Source organism: Halichoeres trimaculatus, unplaced genomic scaffold, assembly GCF_033239565.1.
Source record: "Halichoeres trimaculatus isolate MK-OKI-2021-1 unplaced genomic scaffold, fHalTri1.1 fHalTri1_scaffold_6, whole genome shotgun sequence".
Lineage (NCBI taxonomy): Eukaryota > Metazoa > Chordata > Actinopteri > Labriformes > Labridae > Halichoeres > Halichoeres trimaculatus.
Genome location: NW_027437184.1, coordinates 30,861,481 through 30,880,545, shown reverse-complemented (window position 1 = coordinate 30,880,545; position 19,065 = coordinate 30,861,481). Strand labels below are relative to the sequence as shown.

The 19,065-nt window shown below is 39.6% G+C and overlaps 2 protein-coding genes across 4 annotated transcripts in view; both read left to right on the top strand.

Annotated features, from left to right (window-relative positions):
* The window catches only part of med13a (mediator complex subunit 13a), a 145,301-nt gene extending 132,360 nt beyond the window's left edge, over nt 1-12,941 (top strand). For both annotated transcript variants that reach the window (XM_074671898.1, XM_074671897.1), the window contains exons 22-30: nt 495-686; nt 1,475-1,698; nt 4,730-4,872; nt 4,968-5,126; nt 7,911-8,099; nt 8,469-8,611; nt 8,722-8,886; nt 11,031-11,131; nt 11,316-12,941. In XM_074671898.1, coding sequence (XP_074527999.1) covers nt 495-686; nt 1,475-1,698; nt 4,730-4,872; nt 4,968-5,126; nt 7,911-8,099; nt 8,469-8,611; nt 8,722-8,886; nt 11,031-11,131; nt 11,316-11,448 — 1,449 coding nt within the window. In that variant the 3' untranslated portion in view covers nt 11,449-12,941. The remainder of the gene's footprint in view (nt 1-494; nt 687-1,474; nt 1,699-4,729; nt 4,873-4,967; nt 5,127-7,910; nt 8,100-8,468; nt 8,612-8,721; nt 8,887-11,030; nt 11,132-11,315) is intronic.
* Nucleotides 12,942-14,758: 1,817 nt separating this feature from the next.
* The window catches only part of ints2 (integrator complex subunit 2), a 45,871-nt gene continuing 41,564 nt past the window's right edge, over nt 14,759-19,065 (top strand). The window contains exons 1-2 of one of the 2 annotated variants that reach the window (XM_074672965.1): nt 14,759-15,279; nt 17,715-18,023. In XM_074672965.1, coding sequence (XP_074529066.1) covers nt 17,731-18,023 — 293 coding nt within the window. In that variant the 5' untranslated portion in view covers nt 14,759-15,279; nt 17,715-17,730. Of the gene's footprint in view, nt 15,280-17,714; nt 18,024-19,065 lie in introns of those variants that run through there. The other variant, XM_074672966.1, reaches the window with a different exon arrangement.

Sequence of the window (19,065 nt, the reverse complement as noted above, 5' to 3'; positions counted from 1 at the left end):
AGAATACTTTTGCATTAACAGTAATAAAAACTTTCACTGTGATCATATTTGTTCCAAAACTTTACTCATTAACCCTGAGCCATCAGATTTCACACCGTATTAAAGTTTGAAGCTGAGCAAATTTCTCATAAAGTTTTTCTTCCTGCTTTTGCCCGTGAATAAATAGGTTTTCTTTTTTGTGATAATACACAGCATTTCCTTTTCTCATCGATAATGCTCACTCATAATCATAAGAGCTGTTTTATTCAAGGCATCGGGCCAGAAACAGATCAGCGCTGCCCCTGCACACCAAAACCCAAGTTTAGCTCCCAAGACTTCAGGTTTCATTAGGTTTGATAAGTTCCTGTCTGTCAGTCTGTGCGTGATGCAGCGAAGAGAGTGTGCAATGATTGATCATTCTCTTGTTTTTTTAAGATTTAATACCTTAATACATTTTAATAGAGAGTGTAACTCCTTTGTTTTCTCTAACAATTTCCGTATTTTGTCACCCTCAGATCATCCCCTGCCAGTATCTCCTCCAGCCAGTGCGAGGTGAAGACCGCCACATCTACACCCAGCACCTCAAGTCTCTAGCCTTCTCCGTCTTCGCTCAGTGCAGACGGCCGCTGCCCCACTCCACCAACGTCAAGTCACTGACGGGCTTTGGTCCGGGTCTGGCCATTGACACGGCGCTGAGGAGCCCAGAGGTAAAAAAAAAAAAAAAAAAAGAGAGAGAGAGAGAATCCTACAGTTGTGAGGTTTGCTCTGACAAACTCCTGTAAATCTAAAAAAAAAGTGGTGTCCTTGCAGAGAGTTGTTGTACAGCATTTTAGACAAACAGTTTTAAAACTGTGTGTTAGCATCAGCATGCTATCGTTGTTCTCTGATCGATAGCCAAGCAAACAGAGCCTGACACCGTGGCCTGAGCAGCAGCCTCTCAGTTACTTTGAGCTCTCCCGCCAGACATGAGCTTGACCTGATACGACCCAGCCTCTTGCCCCGGCTGTGTTCAGTCTGCCGCTGAAAACAAAGAAGGCAAAGAGATAGAGAGTTCTTAGTGTTAACCACCCTTGTGGGTTTTTTTCTGCTGGAACAAGACCAAGGGAACCTGTAACCTTCTGCTACTCCTGAGTTTTCTTTCCATTATCTGCTTGGCTAGCTCCCTGAAACCTCCATAATGGGATCTTGACTCCAGGTTTAGACAAAGAGGTGTTTTAGATCAGGACCTTATTCAGTTGACTTCTTGCAGCCAGAGCTGCTGTTTTGCAAACCTACAGCTGCCCTGCCAGGATAACCAGGGCAGTGATGGGACAATGAGAGCGAGAGAGAAGACGGTTTAGGTTTAAAGGCCACAAGAATGTGAACTTGGATCAAAATAAGACCAAAAGGAAAGGGTTCACTAGCTGAACGCTGACACATCCAGAGCATTTGTGTAGAAGGGCGTAACATTTGTCCCTCATCCTCCATCCTGACGTCTTCACTTTCCAATCAACAGAGGCCGGAGTGTCTGCGTCTCTACACACCTCCGTTCATCCTGGCACCTGTGAAGGACAAGCAGACGGAGCTCGGGGAGACATTCGGGGAGGCGTCACAGAAATACAACGTGCTGTTTGTGGGTTACTGTTTGTCACATGACCAGCGCTGGCTCCTGGCTACTTGCACTGACCTGTATGGGGAACTGCTGGAGACCTGCATCATCAACATAGATGTCCCCAACAGGTAGGTCCACCACCACCACCTTACACCGACAAGCCTTCGTGTATTCAACAGCATCTCTAGAAATCACCCTGATTCTGCTGCTGAGGTAGAACGCTCTGTGTGCGCCAAGAAGAATAAAAAAGTGATGAACATGACACAGCTCAGAGAATATTTAAGTTCTGTTTTAACAAATCTTGTCCATCACATTTGTCTGAGGGCTATAGAGACAGAGTAAACTGCATCAAACTCTGAAACGCAAACAAAATGCCTGAAGCTTGCCAAAATGTAAAGCATCATCATGTCAAAAGTTTACTCCTCCACTTTTGTCTACCAGGGGGGAAGGTACACTCATATATCCAATACTGTCAGCATTACTCAGTATGCTTATTTGTTTTTACCTGGGGCGATGATCCTACAGATACGACAGACATGCAGAACATCAGCTTTTTTATTTTTATTTGAAAGTTATCCAAACAAATATTAATGTTAGACATGGCCAAGCATTATGTACAGATTCTATATGAATGTGTCAAATCTGCAGATGGTCTGGACTTATATAAATGAGTTCTAGTTTCTGTTTGTTGTAGTTTTTATACAAGAACATGCCGACCAACCACAGCTTTAGCTTTAATTTTTACAAATCTGTATCACATTGTTCCTGTGTGCAAAAAAACTTGACTAACTGGCAGGCTTGTTACTTTCAAGTTGATTAAACACCTTTTTTCTGCTTAATACAGCTAAAATAAGCCAGATTGAAGTCTGTGAATAACTTATTTACTATGAAACTGAGACTCACCAGAAAGAGATGAACAATTGCTACTCGTGATTATAATCAGATTCAGAATCAGAGGTATTTTATTAATCATGGAGGGGAAATTAGTGACAGCTACTCCCATCAAAAAGTGTTAAAATAGGAAGTAAAAAATATGAATTTATCAGATGTAGGAAATAACAAAATATACAAATATAAGTAGGGATTGTTACCTTTAATCCACAGGTGTCAAACTTGTGCCATGGAGGGCCGAGAGGCTGCAGGTTTTCGTTCCAACCAAAAACTCCACCAGCTGATTTCACTGATTAGTCCCTGCTCTCTGCTTGAATGTGAGGTAATCAGTGAAATCACCTGGCAGAGTTTTTGGTTGGAACGAAAACCTGCAGCCTCTCGGCCCTCCATGGCACGAGTTTGACACCTGTGCTTTAATCGGTACCTGGCAATCAGTATCAGTACTTAACGGTTCCAATTTTTCCTTCCTTTTATTTGTGTTTGTGTTAAAAAATATCCATTTGTTTCCAATAAAATGTTGTTTTTTTTCAATTTCACACATTTATTCTTCAATATATAAACTTGCAATACTGTGTTCATGTCCAGCATGAAAAATTGCCTACTCTTCTACTCCCTCACAGTCACATAGATGCATTTAGGTACCTAATCATGGTACCTTTTGATTTTACGTGAATCAGTAACAGGTACTTTTGACAGAATTTGGTCGGTACCTATAAAAGTAGCGAATTGGGTACCTATCCCTAAATATAAGAAAGGGCAAAAGTGCTGAAAATACATTTAAAGCTTTTTTTCAGTTTAATACAGCTAAAATGACCCAGACTGAAGAATGTTTGTAACTTATAATGAACATTCAAACTAAGACTCACTAGAAACTGATGAACAGGCCTGCTGAAGTCAGACCTATGGGCAGACCTTGGTGTTTGAGGCCCGCTCTAGAGGTGTAAAAAAATATTGATATGGCAATATGTTGTGATACTTGAACCTCCGATACAATAGCAATATTTCAACTCTTGATATCAATATTTTTGTAAAAATAACAATTCATATTTTAGCTGAGTTGGAAGCAAAATACACTTCCGCTGTGGTGGATGGCCCCAAAGGGCTACTACACTGTATGTTGCCAATAGATTGTACAATAAATATCACCTCAAAGTTTATGTAAAATATCTTATTTCTAATTTCCAAAATTTGGGGTTTTTTTGTACTGAGCAAGTCATTTTGCCATAGATATCCTTGTTTTCCTTGGTCCTCCTAATTTTGAGTAATATTTTGATTAACATATGCATCATCTCAATTTTTTCTGAGTTAACTGTGTAGAATATCACTGTATATCACAATACTGTGATACATCGTGATACCGTCGTATCATGACATAAGTATCATGATGCAAATCTTATTGAGAGGTTCTTGCTTTTACTCACCCCTGCGCTCCTCTGACATTAACCAGTAACAGGATCCTTACGTGGTGACTGTATCATATCAGCAAATCTCGTGAAGATCGTTGGCTGTTTTTTTCAAATAATTGTTTTTACCAGTTTACCGACAGATTCAGAGATCTTTGCTAAATAAATACATGTAGTTATTTGACTATCTGCACGTTTAGTTTTTGAACATTCAACATCGTTACTCTAAATCCATGTTAAAAATATGAGAAAGCTGAAGACCCCCTCTCTAAAGATTAACTTTTCTGCTCATTAACTTAAAGAAACTTAGTTAGGTGTACCCTGACTGTAGAGCATCCAATCATGCAGCAGCATCCAGGCATTTATCTTTGATTTTCCAGTAGATCAAAAGATCAAAGAGGCTCCTAACAAGGTACAAAGTTACTCAGAGCTATGTGTGGGATTTAGGAGTGCTCTCCCTCTTTCTACTCAGAGTCACACCTGTATAGTGACAGCAGCTTTTTTTTTTTTTCCCAGAGTCTCACATTCAGTCACAGCTGCACAACAAATCTGCGTAACCTTACAGGTGTGGGACAGCTGTCACCAGCAGCACACACACACACACACACAAAAAACGTGTGTGCTTTTTATCAAAACTGTGATTTCATATCACAGCATTCATCCCGCTCGCTGTCAGGCTGCACTTGTCACTCAGGTACAAATTAGGCCTGAGTGAGAAGACACATAAATGTCAGTCATACCCACACATTCCTGAGTAGAGGTCCACCACAGCTGTCTGTTTACTTGGCTCCATGCATCTTTTTTGTGTGTGTGTTTTCTCTGAGTGCTGTGAAATGTTTAACACGTGTGGTCGTATGTTCCACAGGGCGAGGAGGAAAAAAGGCTCGGTGCGACGGCTCGGCCTGCAGAAACTATGGGACTGGTGTTTGGGTCTGGTGCAGATGACCTCAGTCCCCTGGAGGGTGGTGATTGGCCGACTTGGCAGGATAGGACATGGAGAGTTAAAAGGTAAGAAGAAATGAAATCCAAAACATTCAAACATTTTTCTTTCCAGCTCGACACTTCTTCATTCATTTCTTTCTTCTCCTCTTCCGATGTTTCAGACTGGAGTATTCTGCTAAGCAGAAGGAACCTCCAGTCCCTGAGTCGCCGTCTGAAGGAAATGTGTCGAATGTGTGGCATCTCCGCCTCAGATACTCCCAGCATCCTCAGCGTGTGCTTAGTTGCCATGGAACCCCAGGGATCTTTTATCATCATGCCAGGTACAAACTGTGGACGCAGTCTTCCAACTTTTTTTAACTCACACTTTTCATGTGAGTCTCATTACTCCACTCAGACCAGCCGCTGATGGGATGTGTTGAGTGTGTATGTGTGTGTGTCTGAGGTCGTGATTGATAACAGCAGCATATCACAATGCGTGTCCCCTCCTTGTCCAGATCAGATTGATGGCAGGGCAGATCGTGTACCTTTCGCTCATAAAGCACTACCTCTCAGATGGCCATTGATCTCGGCGCGGTGTGATGGAGAGGCAGATCAATGGGTTTATTTTGGGAAACGAGTGGGGGGATTGTCGGTGCATCATAGCTGGATTGTGTTGAGCGATGCTGGGCCGAGGACATCTCCTTCCCTGATTCGCTCTCAAAGCTGAAAGAGATTAGCACGGCTGTGTTCTCCTCAGATGACTGAGACTGGAGGGCTTTTACATCACTGTAAGATGGATTTTAAAATGAAGAGGCTTGTTGGCACTAAATGTAACAGCTGTTCTTACATCGGAAATTAAATTTCTCTTTTGATTATGAAGTGGATCCTTCCCATGCGGTTTCAACACGTGTGATCAATACTAATCAATACTGGACCAGTCCCAGGCGGACGTTTTATTTTATTCAGATTCAAAGAATGGTTTAATTATTGATCTCTAAGCAGCACTTGACCTTCATTTGGTATCACTTCAGATCAGCTGTTTACATAATCATTAATAGTTACATAAAACTGCACAGTGATCCACATTTTCAGCATTAAGGTAAAATTATGGAACATGATAAACAGACTGGATTTTTCCTGTTAAAAATGGAAAAACTTCTGCTCAACAAACAAAAGTCCAAACAGAAGAGTTAAAATATTTAGGAAATGTGTTTGCCCTAGTCGTGCAAACAGGGGCTAAATTGTCCATTACTCTAATCTAAAACAACATTTGTTATCAGATGTCTATCAATGCTGCTTGGCTTAAGCCATTTATTTATTCCCCTTATCAGGCAGCTGAGATTATCATCCTCTTGAGTCATAGATGTTAAATTGATGCTTTTTTGGTCTTTCCAAAGATGTTTCATGCAAACACCAAATGCTGAATTTAGCACATTTAAAGTTTTGTTGTTTGTTTTAAAAAGTTATTTAAAGATGTTGTCACAGGAACAACCCTCCTGAATTATTATTATTATTATTATTATTATTATTATTTTTATTTTTATTTTTATTTTTTTTTTGTGGGGGGGGTGATTGTGAACCAAACAGCCAAAGTTTTCAACCCAAATTTGACCTGTACTGATTTCTAGAAATGAAGCAGCTTGTTTGACCTTCCTCGCTTCAGTAGCTTTTATCTAAGCAAGTGTTGATGTCTTATTTTTAGTTAAAGTTGTCTTTTTAGACTTGAGATGAACCAAGTTCACCTAAAAAGTCCAGAAACATGTCTTATTTCAAGATCCTACAAGACAAAAATGACACCTTGACTTGCTTACAAAAACTACCAATAATGCAGAAGAGATATAACAAGTACATTTATCTTACCACATCGACAGATAATTACTACTTTTTACACTTAATAAAGTAGGACTGAACAATGAATCGAATTTAAACCAATATTACAATGTAATAGAATGCAATCTTCAAATCGCAAAGGCTGCAATTAAAAAAAAAAGTTTTTGAGTGCATTTAAAAAGTGCAATCCACAAGTATACATATTTCAGTGGTTGAGCCAAAACTTTGCTTTTATTTATATTTCTGCACTCAAGATTGTGTTTTGTTACTGATGAGAGAGCAGTAAGACTTTTATACATTTGATATTTATGTTCACACAGTGTTTCTTTTTCATTTAATAAAACAGTGTGTTCCACATGTTGACATATTTCACTGGTTGAGCCACAGATTTGGTCCGCTTTGTTTTGTGTTCTCTGATTTTATTTAAGAAAATTGATGATAATTTTATTACTCATCTACAAGGCTTGAAGTCAAATCAATCATTCAATATTCTACTGTGTAATAGTGAAAGACATTAACACTTCCTTGGATTTCAGTCTTTTCATTTTTCTCTGAACTGCAGTGACAATGTGCAGCCCCTCAGTGTGAAGTCAGGCTGAGCTGATGTGAGCATGTGTCAGTTAATTTCTGGGAGTTTCTCCTGGTGAATAGACAGGCGGGATGGTGTTTATGTTATGTTCACGTTTCGTCAACTATTTTATCACAATGTGGATGTGTCACTTTGCCCCTTTGACCATGTTGTAAGTATTACAATATGGCTTTTGCAGACTTCTTTTGATGTCACTTTCTGCCTCTTGGCATCTTCCCCACTCCTGTTTGCCACCTCTTTTTTTTTTTTTTTAAATCTTTTTTGAGACTGTGAGAATATTTCAGGAAAGAAAAGCTTGTATTACCTGCTGCTCAGGTCATCAAGCCCTCTGTGATAAAGAAAGCTTTATTTTTGTTTTACAGGGAACTTGAATCTCTGAAACTAAGTTCAGGAGTTCAGGCCAGAGTTCAGTTTTGTAGAGGAAACGAAATAATCAAAAGTATTTAGATGTAAGCAACAATGACTGTTTTAAGGCGCAGTAGAGTCAGTGGTTAGTTTGGCAGTAGTTTCCTGTCTGACGGATGTTTTATTGCTCTTTGAGTCGTAGGATGTCCTTGGTTGAAACATGAAGAGTCTTTTCAGTGAGGGACTGGTCGAGAGTTTCCTCTCACTTGATAAAAACACTGACTCAAGGATTTCCTTTCCTCCTCCTCCTCTGCTGCTCTGTTTACTGACTCCCTCCTCTCCTCTCTGTTCTCCCTATCAGACTCGGTGTCGACAGGCTCCGTGTTTGGCCGCAGCACCACCCTGAACATGCAGACGTCCCAGCTGAGCACCCCACAGGACACCTCCTGCACCCACATCCTGGTCTTCCCCACCTCTGCTTTCGTCCAGGTGGCCAGCTCCAATTACACCAACATCGACCCCAACATCGACATCCTGAACGCCACCACGGGTCAGCAGCGCTCCTCCATCTATCACGCAGTCATTATCTGCCTGTGTTTTTAATTCACCGTGGCTCTGGCTGTTTGCTGGACTTTAACGTGGGCACAGATGTTAAAGAGAAATCCAGCAATTACCTTCTCCTTTAATCTCTCCTGTTTGTTTCTAAATCCTTCCTGTTTATTTCCTGTTCTTTAAACGACTGTTCTCTCTGCCTGCATCCAAAACACTCTCAAACGCTTGCAGCCCTTTCCGTTCTGCACACATATTTGTGTCCAGTTCTCAGTGAAAAGCTAAATTAGCCTCTTAATGGTGTTTCAGGTGAACTCCACTTCCTCTTAAAGACACAGAGAGATAAGAATGTCTTGCCTCTTTTCCTCAGATGGGTCTGATGCTATCGGGATCTTTGATCTGCTGGATCAGGAGAACGAGCTGGTGGACCCTGACATCATCAACATCTCCCCCAACACGTCTCCCGTACACTCCCCTGGCTCTCATTACCACCATGGAGGTGACGGCAGTAAGGTGAGACTGGATGTAAACACCCACAGGTGACAGGGTGTGCATCAGGTGCTCTCATTGTGTTTACTCTGAAGGGAAAAACAAGTAAGCTAATCGTGTCGATCTCACTGCAGGGTCAGAGCACAGACCGGATGGAGTCTCATGAAGAGGTCCCTAACCTCCTCCAGCAGCCACTCGCCCTCGGCTACTTTGTCTCCACAGCTAAAGCCGGTCCACTACCCGACTGGTTCTGGTCTGCCTGTCCACAGGCTCAGAACCAGTGCCCACTCTTCCTCAAGGTAACACACTCTGACCTTTTTCACATGTTCATACTAGGGATGCACCGATACTGATCCTGGTATCGGGTATCGGTAGATTAGTGCCCTTAAAGCTGGATTGGTATCGGTGGGAAGTGTCCGATCCATGGTGCCGATCCAGGCAACCAGCTCTTGGATACTGGATTTGGAATGTTACCTCTGATGCAATTTCTTTGATTTTTGCTGAATTACCGATCTACTGGGTAAAAAATATTACAATTGAATATTGATTTCTGCACATTCTGAAGCATGGTTTTAGCCGAACTGCTGGCAAACATTTAAATATGTTATAGTTTAAATAAATATTAACTTCAGTAACTCCATTTACTCATTTTTTTGCCTTTTACCTAAAACATTACCAGTCTTATCCCACAATAGAGCATGCAGGTAATTATTAAACACTGGTATCGGTCGATACCCAAAGCCCAGGTATCTTTATCGCAACCAGAAAAGTTGGATCAGTGAATCCCTATTTTATACAACTGGCTTCTTTTGAGTGCAGCTGCTTTAAGAAAGCGCTCAGCACAAGATGATTAGATACAAGTACTGGTGCATTGAAAGGAAAACACAAACCAACTGAAGTGATCCTAAGTCATTTTACTTAAATGAGAAACTTCACAAAAGGGCTTCGAAGATCTGAGATTCCCACACAAACTAACAGTCACATCCATGTTTACTTTGTTTACCCCAAGGTTTTTTTTGTTATTTTGTGCTTTAGTACAAAAATGTTTAACATGTAGTTGTGGGATGGACAGACATGCATCCTACACGTTATCAAGTTTAAAATGACCTTAAAGTCTCTCAGTCAAAATTGTGTACATGTAGACAAAGTATGTGTTGTAAAGGCTACAGCTCAGTACTCAGGCCTGATGTTTTACTGCCCGTTTACACAACAATGTTTCGTCTGAAAACGCTAAAAAGCAGTGAAAAAAATCTGTGTTTACATGGAAACGCTGAGGGCGCATGCCAGCCCTATAGGTGGTGCCATAACTGTCTAGTCCAGAAGCTGCTTCTTTGGGAGATCTCCACCAAAGTAGAGTTTAACCGATCATCTGGTGTTTTGGCAGAGTGTGACGTCATTGTTTCCACTGAAATAGCCAGCTTTCTGTTTACACGGCGACGGTGTTGACAACGTTTCAGAAAAATCCCACTCTGGAGGACGTTTTCAAAAGTTTGTGCTTAAGTTTGGCTAAAATGCCCTTTCCATGTGAACGTGAGATAGAAACGCAACAAAACTTTTTGTGTTTTACCGTAAAACCGTTGTCGTGTAAACGGCTCCCTAGATTTTGGAAAGCGGGAAAGCACTAAGTACGCAAACACTTAAAATTTGTGAGTGTGCAACTTAAAAAACAGGCGCCTGTTATTTATTTTTATTTTTATTTATTTGTTTTTTTTTCTTAAAACTACACTGCTCATTTGGGCTTCAGGGGACAAAAAGTAGTCTGGAGTGGGGGTTTTCCAAACCATTCACCCTCAAAATAGCATACGTGAGAGATTAGCAGCCCCCTGCTGATTGAATACACTAATGGGCCGATCCAAGCGCTGACAGATTAAAAAAAAAAAAAAAGACCTGAAAGACTTAATTTGGCTGAGTGGTAAATAATTAGTCTACCTTTATGCACGTTCCTGTGTTTCCTAAATTGATTTGTTTCCACTGATAACATCGTTAGCATGTGGTACTCACCTTAAAGAAATATGGGAAACATTCAACATTTCCTGTTTACATGGCATTTTTGTTAAAATATTTACAGTCAAGGTTAAAGTGTGCAACTGTAAATAGTTTTTGATTTCAGAAGATGTGTTGAGACCCTCGCTTTGGGAACCACTGCTGTAGCTCTCAGCATCACAAGAAAACAGCTGTCATTTAAAAAGAGTGTTTAAACACATTTTTATTAGAGAAATAAACTGTTAGTCCTTAAATGTTACAGTTGTTTTGTGATGCTAATCGGTGTGTGTCTGTAGCAAAAGAAAAACTTTGATTTGCTCTAATACTCCTCGCTTTAGGAACCTGGCTCACTGCTCGTGTTATTGCTCTGTGAAACGAGCTATAATTATCCAAATGAGATGCAATAAAAGGTTAATAACTTAATAATAATGCCATTTACGCCATCCTTTTCCTCTCGCAGGCCTCTTTGCACCTCCATGTGTCTTCAGTGCAATCAGACGAGCTACTGCACAGCAAACACTCCCACCCCCTCGACTCCAATCAGACCTCAGATGTGCTCAGGTAAACACCAGAACTCACACACTGCTACACACAGGTGCAGAGAAAAAGATGCAGCTCCCTGGATTCGTTTCTTTTTTATTTAAGTTTGTATGTTTTAGTTCAGGATTATGGAGGATTATGAAAATGATGAACCTGATTGTAACTGGAGGAATTAATGACTGTCTTCTCGTGTGTGTGTGCTCAGATTTGTGCTGGAGCAATACAACGCCCTCTCCTGGCTGACGTGTGACCCAGCAACGCAGGACCGCCGATCGTGTCTCCCCATTCACTTTGTGGTGCTCAACCAGATGTACAACTTCATCATGAACATGTTGTAACCAACGCTCACAGGGAGAGGAGAAAGAGGAGGTGGAGGAGGAGGAGTGGTGCACAGGAAACATTTCAGCTCCAAAGGAGGCTTCCAGACTGAAGAACACTGAGGGAACCAGACCAGATCACAGAGCTGGATCCTGCACCGAGATGAGAGGATGAGATGAGACGGCTGTTTTGTTTACTGGAGGAGACAGTCCTGTCCCTGTGATTCAAAGACATGCACATAGAGACAAGGGAATAAAGAAGACGGGAAATAAATGAACGTGAGAGAATGACAGATTGGCTGTCATGATATGTAGCATGGCAGCACAGTCACTGGCCAGTCTGTATTGGAGAGAAGAGTCTAATGTTATTGGAAGAAAAGGGACATATTTGATCAAGAATGGAGCTTTGGTTTTAAGACCTGAAATTCCTTTTTAGTCCTTTGGATGAAATAGAATCCAAAAGAAATGCCTGCATCTATCTTATTTATTGTAAGTTTTTAAATGTATAATTTGTCTTATTTCTTAACCTCTTTTATATATAAAAAATGGAGAAGGTTTATATCACCTTCCTGCTTTAAAGCAATTGGTCTAAGATATATGTAATCGTCTTAATTAAAAAACAACCAGGAAAAAAAAATCACATAAAAATGGAATAAAGTCCCAGTAGGTTGCTTTTAGAGTATTATTTTTTGTAATGGAGACAGAATATTTGTATTGTCACATTGTACAGATGAATTAGAGTGGACAAATTATGTTTCATGCCTTTGAGCATGAAGGACTTACAGCAAAGCTGTAGCTACAGAGGACTTGTACAGCAATGAACTTCACTGTGTTCAAATAAAGAGGTACATTGTTGTATATAGTATTTTATACCACACATTTAGACACAAAACCAAACGGCAATATATATAAATAATTATATATGAATGCCATGCCAGCAGTTGGTGGTGTGGCTTCTGTTTTAGGAATAAAGTGCGTCAACTTATTTACCTGTGCGTGTGTCTTTCTGCTTTCTTGGGAGGGGGCCTGTGATGTGCAATAGGACACCATTGGTGGGGCAGCAGAGGGAGAACTGTGTGACCTCAGGTTATTTGTACGGGAGAAACAAAACAACAGCTAAGCATGTGGCAACAGTTGTCTTCACGGTGTCCTTCTCAACACATCCTGTAGATTTTGACACCTCTCCTCGATCTGATTGGCTGAAATCTTTTGGCATCACTTGTGATTTGGTTACGGATACATTTAGACCAAACCCATTTTACTTCCTGAAGTAAATGTGTGGTGTAAATGGACTTTAACCCGCCATGGATGGATGCCTATTTAATATGCAGTGTTTGTGAAAGGAACATCTGTCTGGATTTCTCGTGTTAAGAGGAAAACTGTAAGACCGTCGCTTTTTACATTGGATATACGCCACGCTTCGTTGGCTTAAAAATTTGATCATAAAATGTATGAGGTCTTGTCTTGAGTGTAGATAAATACAGTCAGTATTTAATAAAAACCATGAAAATGTATTTTCAGTCCTGGCCCACGTTTTCTTTTTAGAAAACCATGGTTGTTTGCAGCGTCTGCTGTATTGTAATTCTGCAGGCTTGTTACCACACTCAATTCACAAGTGGGGTAAACATTAGAATAACCCTGCATGGCAATTTGAGTCAGATATCTTACTTGTAAATTGCTGAATTGCCCTGGGGTCTTATAGTAGTAGTAGCAGCAGCTGGTAATTCCTTCTTTGAGATTTTCTTTGCTTTTCCGTGCTGTAAGCAGCCTCTGGATACACACAGAAGTCTCACACTGTTTGCCTTCATTGCTCAACAGCTACTCTCAAGGCGCCCTTGAACATGTAGTGGAATTTAAATCAGCTTGTCAATGAACGGATGTGTTTAATCCTTAAATATGTGAGAAATCTATAAACAATGGAAATTTATGGATGCTCTGAATTTTTTGTTTGGCCTCCCACATAACCTTTAAACCAAGCATGCCAGAGCTGCAAGGATCTATAAACAGACACCGGGTTGATCAAAGGCGATACAATCCCCAGATACATCTTACAATTATTGTTTCAGATATTCTTCAATGTTGAACATTTTTTCGGCCCCAAATCCCTTAAACATGAGGACTTCCAGCTTTGTGTTAGAACTTGAAATTGATTAACAATAACAACAAACAATAGCTACTGTGTAATAAATTTTAATTATTCTGTGTTATCTACATATATATATTGATTTTTTTTTTTTTTTTTTTTTGCTAATTAACATTATGGGAGCCCTAAGTGGACATTTATCCGCATTTCTTTCTGTTTTCCATTCAAAAGAGGAGAACCACTGTATTTCATTATCCCAAGTCAAGGAAGCTAGTTTTCTTTGGACAAGTGATCCTTTTGTAGGTGATCAAGAAAACAAACAATAAGCCGGTTATTGAAATAGGTCAAATCAAGACATCCCATTGAAGCAGATAAGCCAGTTTATTTGTTATTGCTGTAGCTACAATCTTTATGATCATAAATAGATAAATCAAGTTCTCAAGAAAAAAAAACTAACAATACACAATCAAAAGGACTCAATAAAACATGGGGATGCATGTCAGTATGGAAGCTCTAAAGGAAGGGTCTGCAACCTTTAATATCAAAGGAGCCATTTTGCTTCATCTCACTTGGATTCATGAGCCCCAAAATCTACTTCATCTTTCCTAAAAGCCATAGGTGTATGAAATTTTAAACATAGTTGAAATATATTAAATAACAGCCCAAACAAGAAGTGGTTTGAATTTATGAAATTATATAACTACGAAAAGAAGACTTGAATTTGATAGCATAGCCTATACTGCTCTACCTGTCGTTTTTTTATTGGCAGCTAGTTTCTTGCCATCAAGCATGTATATTAAACTAGCACGTTGGCAGTTAAATGAATCCATCCGCATGTAATCAAATTTTAATTAGATGTGAATTTACGTTTACGTTGGACAGACTTAAATCTGTTTTTTTTTCTTCTAGGTTTGTCTTTTTTAACCTAGTTAATTTAGTTATCTTACCAGGGTTGTTAAAGTTGAGGTTAGCCACAGGTACAAGGAAAGTTAGTGGGCTGTTGATGTCGTAGGAGGTAAAGTAGAAAGGTGACAGGCTTTATTGCAATATGTGATGCATATTTAGTTTAAAAAAAAAAAAAAAAAAACTTAAGTTGTGATTTTGTAAAGGGGGGTTGAGAAAACAATTAAAACCAACTTGCTCACTCGAGAAAAACAACAATATAAACATGTTTTAATCATGACCTTTTAGGGATACCATACTTGTCTGAATGGGACTTCCGCGTCACATTTACTACGTCACGTTGTACCTTTAGTGCCTCAGTAGTTTCATCATCAGTTAAACTTTCATTGTTTTTACAGTTTCATAATGAAACATCATGGTGTTATAAGAATTCCGTTGTTCAACTGTTGAACCAAGCAGCTGTAAAACTGTTTTAAAACCACTGCTTTTACCTTCAAGTTGATAAGACGTCTACAGTGTGTCAAACAGCCCACAGTGTAGAGCTGGAGGATGGTGCTGCCTCCAGTCAGTATCAGAGCTTCATTCAGTCAGAGCTGCCTCACGCTGCTCATCACATCTCTCCTATCACTGTCACACTGACTCAGTAGTCCCCGTAAAAAGAGGTTAGACTTACGTGGATATGCGAAACTCACAACAGACCAAGACATTTCCATAAATCTACCGACAACAGCTAAGAGGACAAGCTTCTCCATGTCATTGAGTTAGCTCTCACATGCAGCCTTAGCTGGTGTCGGCACACAACCGAGTCCGAGGTCTGAGAGCCTCCATGGTGCACTAAAAGACTAACTTTCATCATAATAAGTGAGGTAAGGTCATACCGATCACTCTCCTTTTTATCTAGAATGGCTTTGTACAATAATACGAAGGCCAGGCTGCAATATGAGAGTAATGTTGTGTGACGAGTAGCATAGCTTGGCTAACTAGCATGCTAAGATTTGCCCATAAAGCAAACTGGTAAAGTTAATAAGAGCTAGCCGTTAGCAGTTAGCTATTAGCCTAGCTCACAAGATATGTGTATCTTGCGTTCTTGCAGCCATTTCAAAATTAATAAAAACAGTTCGGAATCTACTTATTAACCAAGCGCATATTTTTGAGTGTTTAAATTAATTTTGTGTAAAGTTACGTTAGTTAACGGTTTTCAATAACAACACAGGCTAACATTGGCACCACTATCATTACTGTCACTTGGCTTTAATAGCTAACGTGTACCATCTTTGCTTCTGTCTTTCTTCTTCCTAAAGTAGTTACAGTTTCAACACAATTAGGCCCAGGATAGTAAACTTCCAGGTGGTTCCAAAATGAAACATGACTTATGATTCAACTTCTACCAGAAGTAGGGCCACTAATGTTACTTGTACATAGTCAGATAAAGCAGCTTATGACCATCAATTTACCTAAAAACAACCACGGGACAACACAAAACACAAGTTAACTAAGAAACAGAACAGAGCAACATGGTGTAGCATTTAATACTACTATTTACAACTTCTAAATAAGTACTGTTTACAAGTCAGAGAATGTGTGCTGTGCAAAAAAGTTGGACTATAATTATGTACAGTAGGTTTTGCACTCATGCAGCCAATATTTACTTGAATAGAGTTCATATAATGACCAGTCTACTCCACAGCCTGTTTGTTTGGCATGAGCAGATGTTTTACAAAGTCTCATAGAAGCAGAGAGGGTCTCCTGTATCTATTGTTGAACAGTGAAGATGGGTGATTCCCTTTCCGGTGGGTGACATTGTCCAAGGCGTTCAGCAGTTGCTAGAGTATTCTGTTTTCTGCTACCTCCTCTCACCTGACTACCTGCAAAGATGTAGCCCAGGATGCTTCACAATTAAAGCTGGAAGCATATCCCTCTTTATAGGTCCTGTGTTTGAATCAGTAGGAGAGCATGACATTTTTAGAAAAAGACTATTTTGCGTAGGAGTAAAATTCTGCTTACTGATGCAAGACAAGAAGAAGAGAAATGGTGTAAACCTGAGTCTTCAAACCTTAGAGAATAAGACAAAACAGTCAAAGAAATCTTTTGAGGAGCTTCTGCTTCTTCTTTTTTATCTTGTGCGAGAAACTATGGGTGTTGTACATATTCTTCTTAATTAGAACATTCAGGTCAGCCAGTGAAATAAGAAGATATGAAGTTACGTTACTCATTTAAGATAGTAAAAGGACATAAAAATCAACACCATAAGAATTGGAATCAAATACAGTTTTTTGAGAGACTTCATAGGGATGAGTGAAAAGAAGTTTGCAATGTTTACATTTGTTGAAAACAGCAACAATTCTAACATTTTAACATCTGTATGAGTTAAAAAATGTTTGATTTTGGCAAATGAAAAAAGGGGTATTTATACAACCATGGCTTTTTAAGATAGTTGGTATACTGCCCATCACCATCGCTAATAGTGCTGGGCAGTATACTAGAGTCAACAGTATACCGTCGGCTTCCTGTCACACACTTACATGGCAGGATCCCTTATCAACTATGTACCCTCCTTACATTGTGTGTCATTAAATAGTGCTTTAGATGTTTGTCCATCGTCCTTCTTCACTGATGCGTTTGACTCTTGGTTCTGTGTGCCGTGCTCTGTATGTGTGCCAGTGCTGCGTTCCCCCAAACCCTCTCAGCTGAGCAGAGAGTTACAGTTTGTCACAGTATGACACATCAACTGCCCCTCCTCGCTTAAGTAATAGCAATAAATCTCTATAATTCAAACACCAAGACGTGAACTTGTAAACGCTTTATTTGTTTATTCTCAAACCGGCATTTCTGATGGCTGAATATTGAGGGTAGGACTGAAGAAGAACTGATCTTTTGCAGTGTAGCTTTTAAGTTTTGAAATAATTTGTATTCTACATATCCAGAACTTTTTAATGCACATTCACAAAAAACCTTTTATATACCGCGATACTGTCACGACCTTAAAAAATACTGTTATAATTTTTTTTTGCCACACCAACCCGCCCTAATCTCTAAGGTGAGTTACTCTTAAACATGTTACCAACTTGAAAGGCTGATATGACCACATGCTTTCAAAAAAGAACCACTAAACTAAGTCAGTTTGCCCATTTTAGCTTCACTTGATTTTGTAGAGTTTACAGAGTGTTTTTTCGAACACCTATCTGCTCATGCCAAAAATAATGCTCACAATAGAAGATTGTCACCTTTTCTATCCAATGGCGTCAGACTCTTCCTTTAAATGGTCTGTTTTTGTTTTGTTTTTTTTATCTTGAACCTCCAGGTTGACCTGCAGAGAGATGGCATACAGCGCAGGGCTGCAGTTTGTCAGCTCTTATGCTTTTGAAGCGATGCAGAAGGTGGACGTGGTGCGCCTGGCTGCGCTGAGTGACCCAGAGCTGAGGCTGCTGCTGCCCTGCCTGGTCAGGATGGCTCTGTGTGCTCCAGCTGATCAGAGCCAGTCCTGGGCTCAGGACAAGAAGCTGATCCTCCGCCTGCTCTCTGGAGTCGAAGCTGTCAACTCCATTGTGGCTCTTTTGTCTGTTGATTTTCATGCCTTGGAGCAGGATGCACGGAAAGAGCAGCAGCTAAGGTATGATTACATTCGTACGTTATTAATATTGCTGTGGTTTGGCTGTAATTAAAAATGCTCATCTAGGCATAAATGCGTTTCATATTTGTCTTTTTACAGCAGATCATTGTTATATTGCATGAAAACACTCTGGGAGTTTCTTTTAGTGTTTTATTGAGTTGAGTTGTTCATATGCCAAAGACTAGAAGTGGAAGTGCCTCTGATGCTGACTAGATGTTAAAATGTATGAGCTGAGATAACAAAAAATGTACTTTTTCTGCTCAGAAGTGTTCTACCTATCAAGCTGTACTTTGATGAATTCCATTTTGCAAATTAGAATAGAAGAGTTATTAGAACTAGAGAAGTTGCATTTCCTTGCAGCAAATGCGTTGAAATGCTGAAGCTGGAAAAGTTTGCATAAAAGTGGAAAAAGCTGAAAATGTAAAATAAAGGAGTGGATTAAGAACGTGGATACAGTGGAAATGTAAATCAGCCTTTAAAAGTTAAAATAAATAAATACAAAGAGAGAGAAACCAAACAGTGAAATCTCAAAAATGTAGAAGACAGCAGAAATCTATGACTAATGTGTTAATGGGATGAAGAGAATAGGACCAGTTTAATGTGTGAACAGAGTCTCTCGTCAAAGTCTGCAAAAGGTAGAAGCAGTTGAAGTTGAAGGAGTTGCAGGGGATCAGAATATTATTGCAGTCTCTGTTTTTGATGGTAAAATGTTTTAAATAAAGTTTAATCATTTAAAAGTTAAAAAGGGGGTTATGATGTGAACTAGAGCTGAAAATGTGGAATGGAGAGAAGAAGTAGAAGAAATAGGGGAAAAAACAGTACAGAGATTAATGAAGCACTAGTAAGAAGAAAGGAAGAAAGAAGAAGAAAAAGTAGCAGTTTGACAATTATTAGGTGTGGGACAAAGCTGTATAAATAGTGGAGCATGTAGATTAAGTCAAAGGGGGAGGTATGGTATTATAAGTAACTGAAGTACATGTGTGTCTTTGTTCCTGGATGTTTTGATTACTTAGTATAAACAGCTGTGTGTGATGAAAGGGTT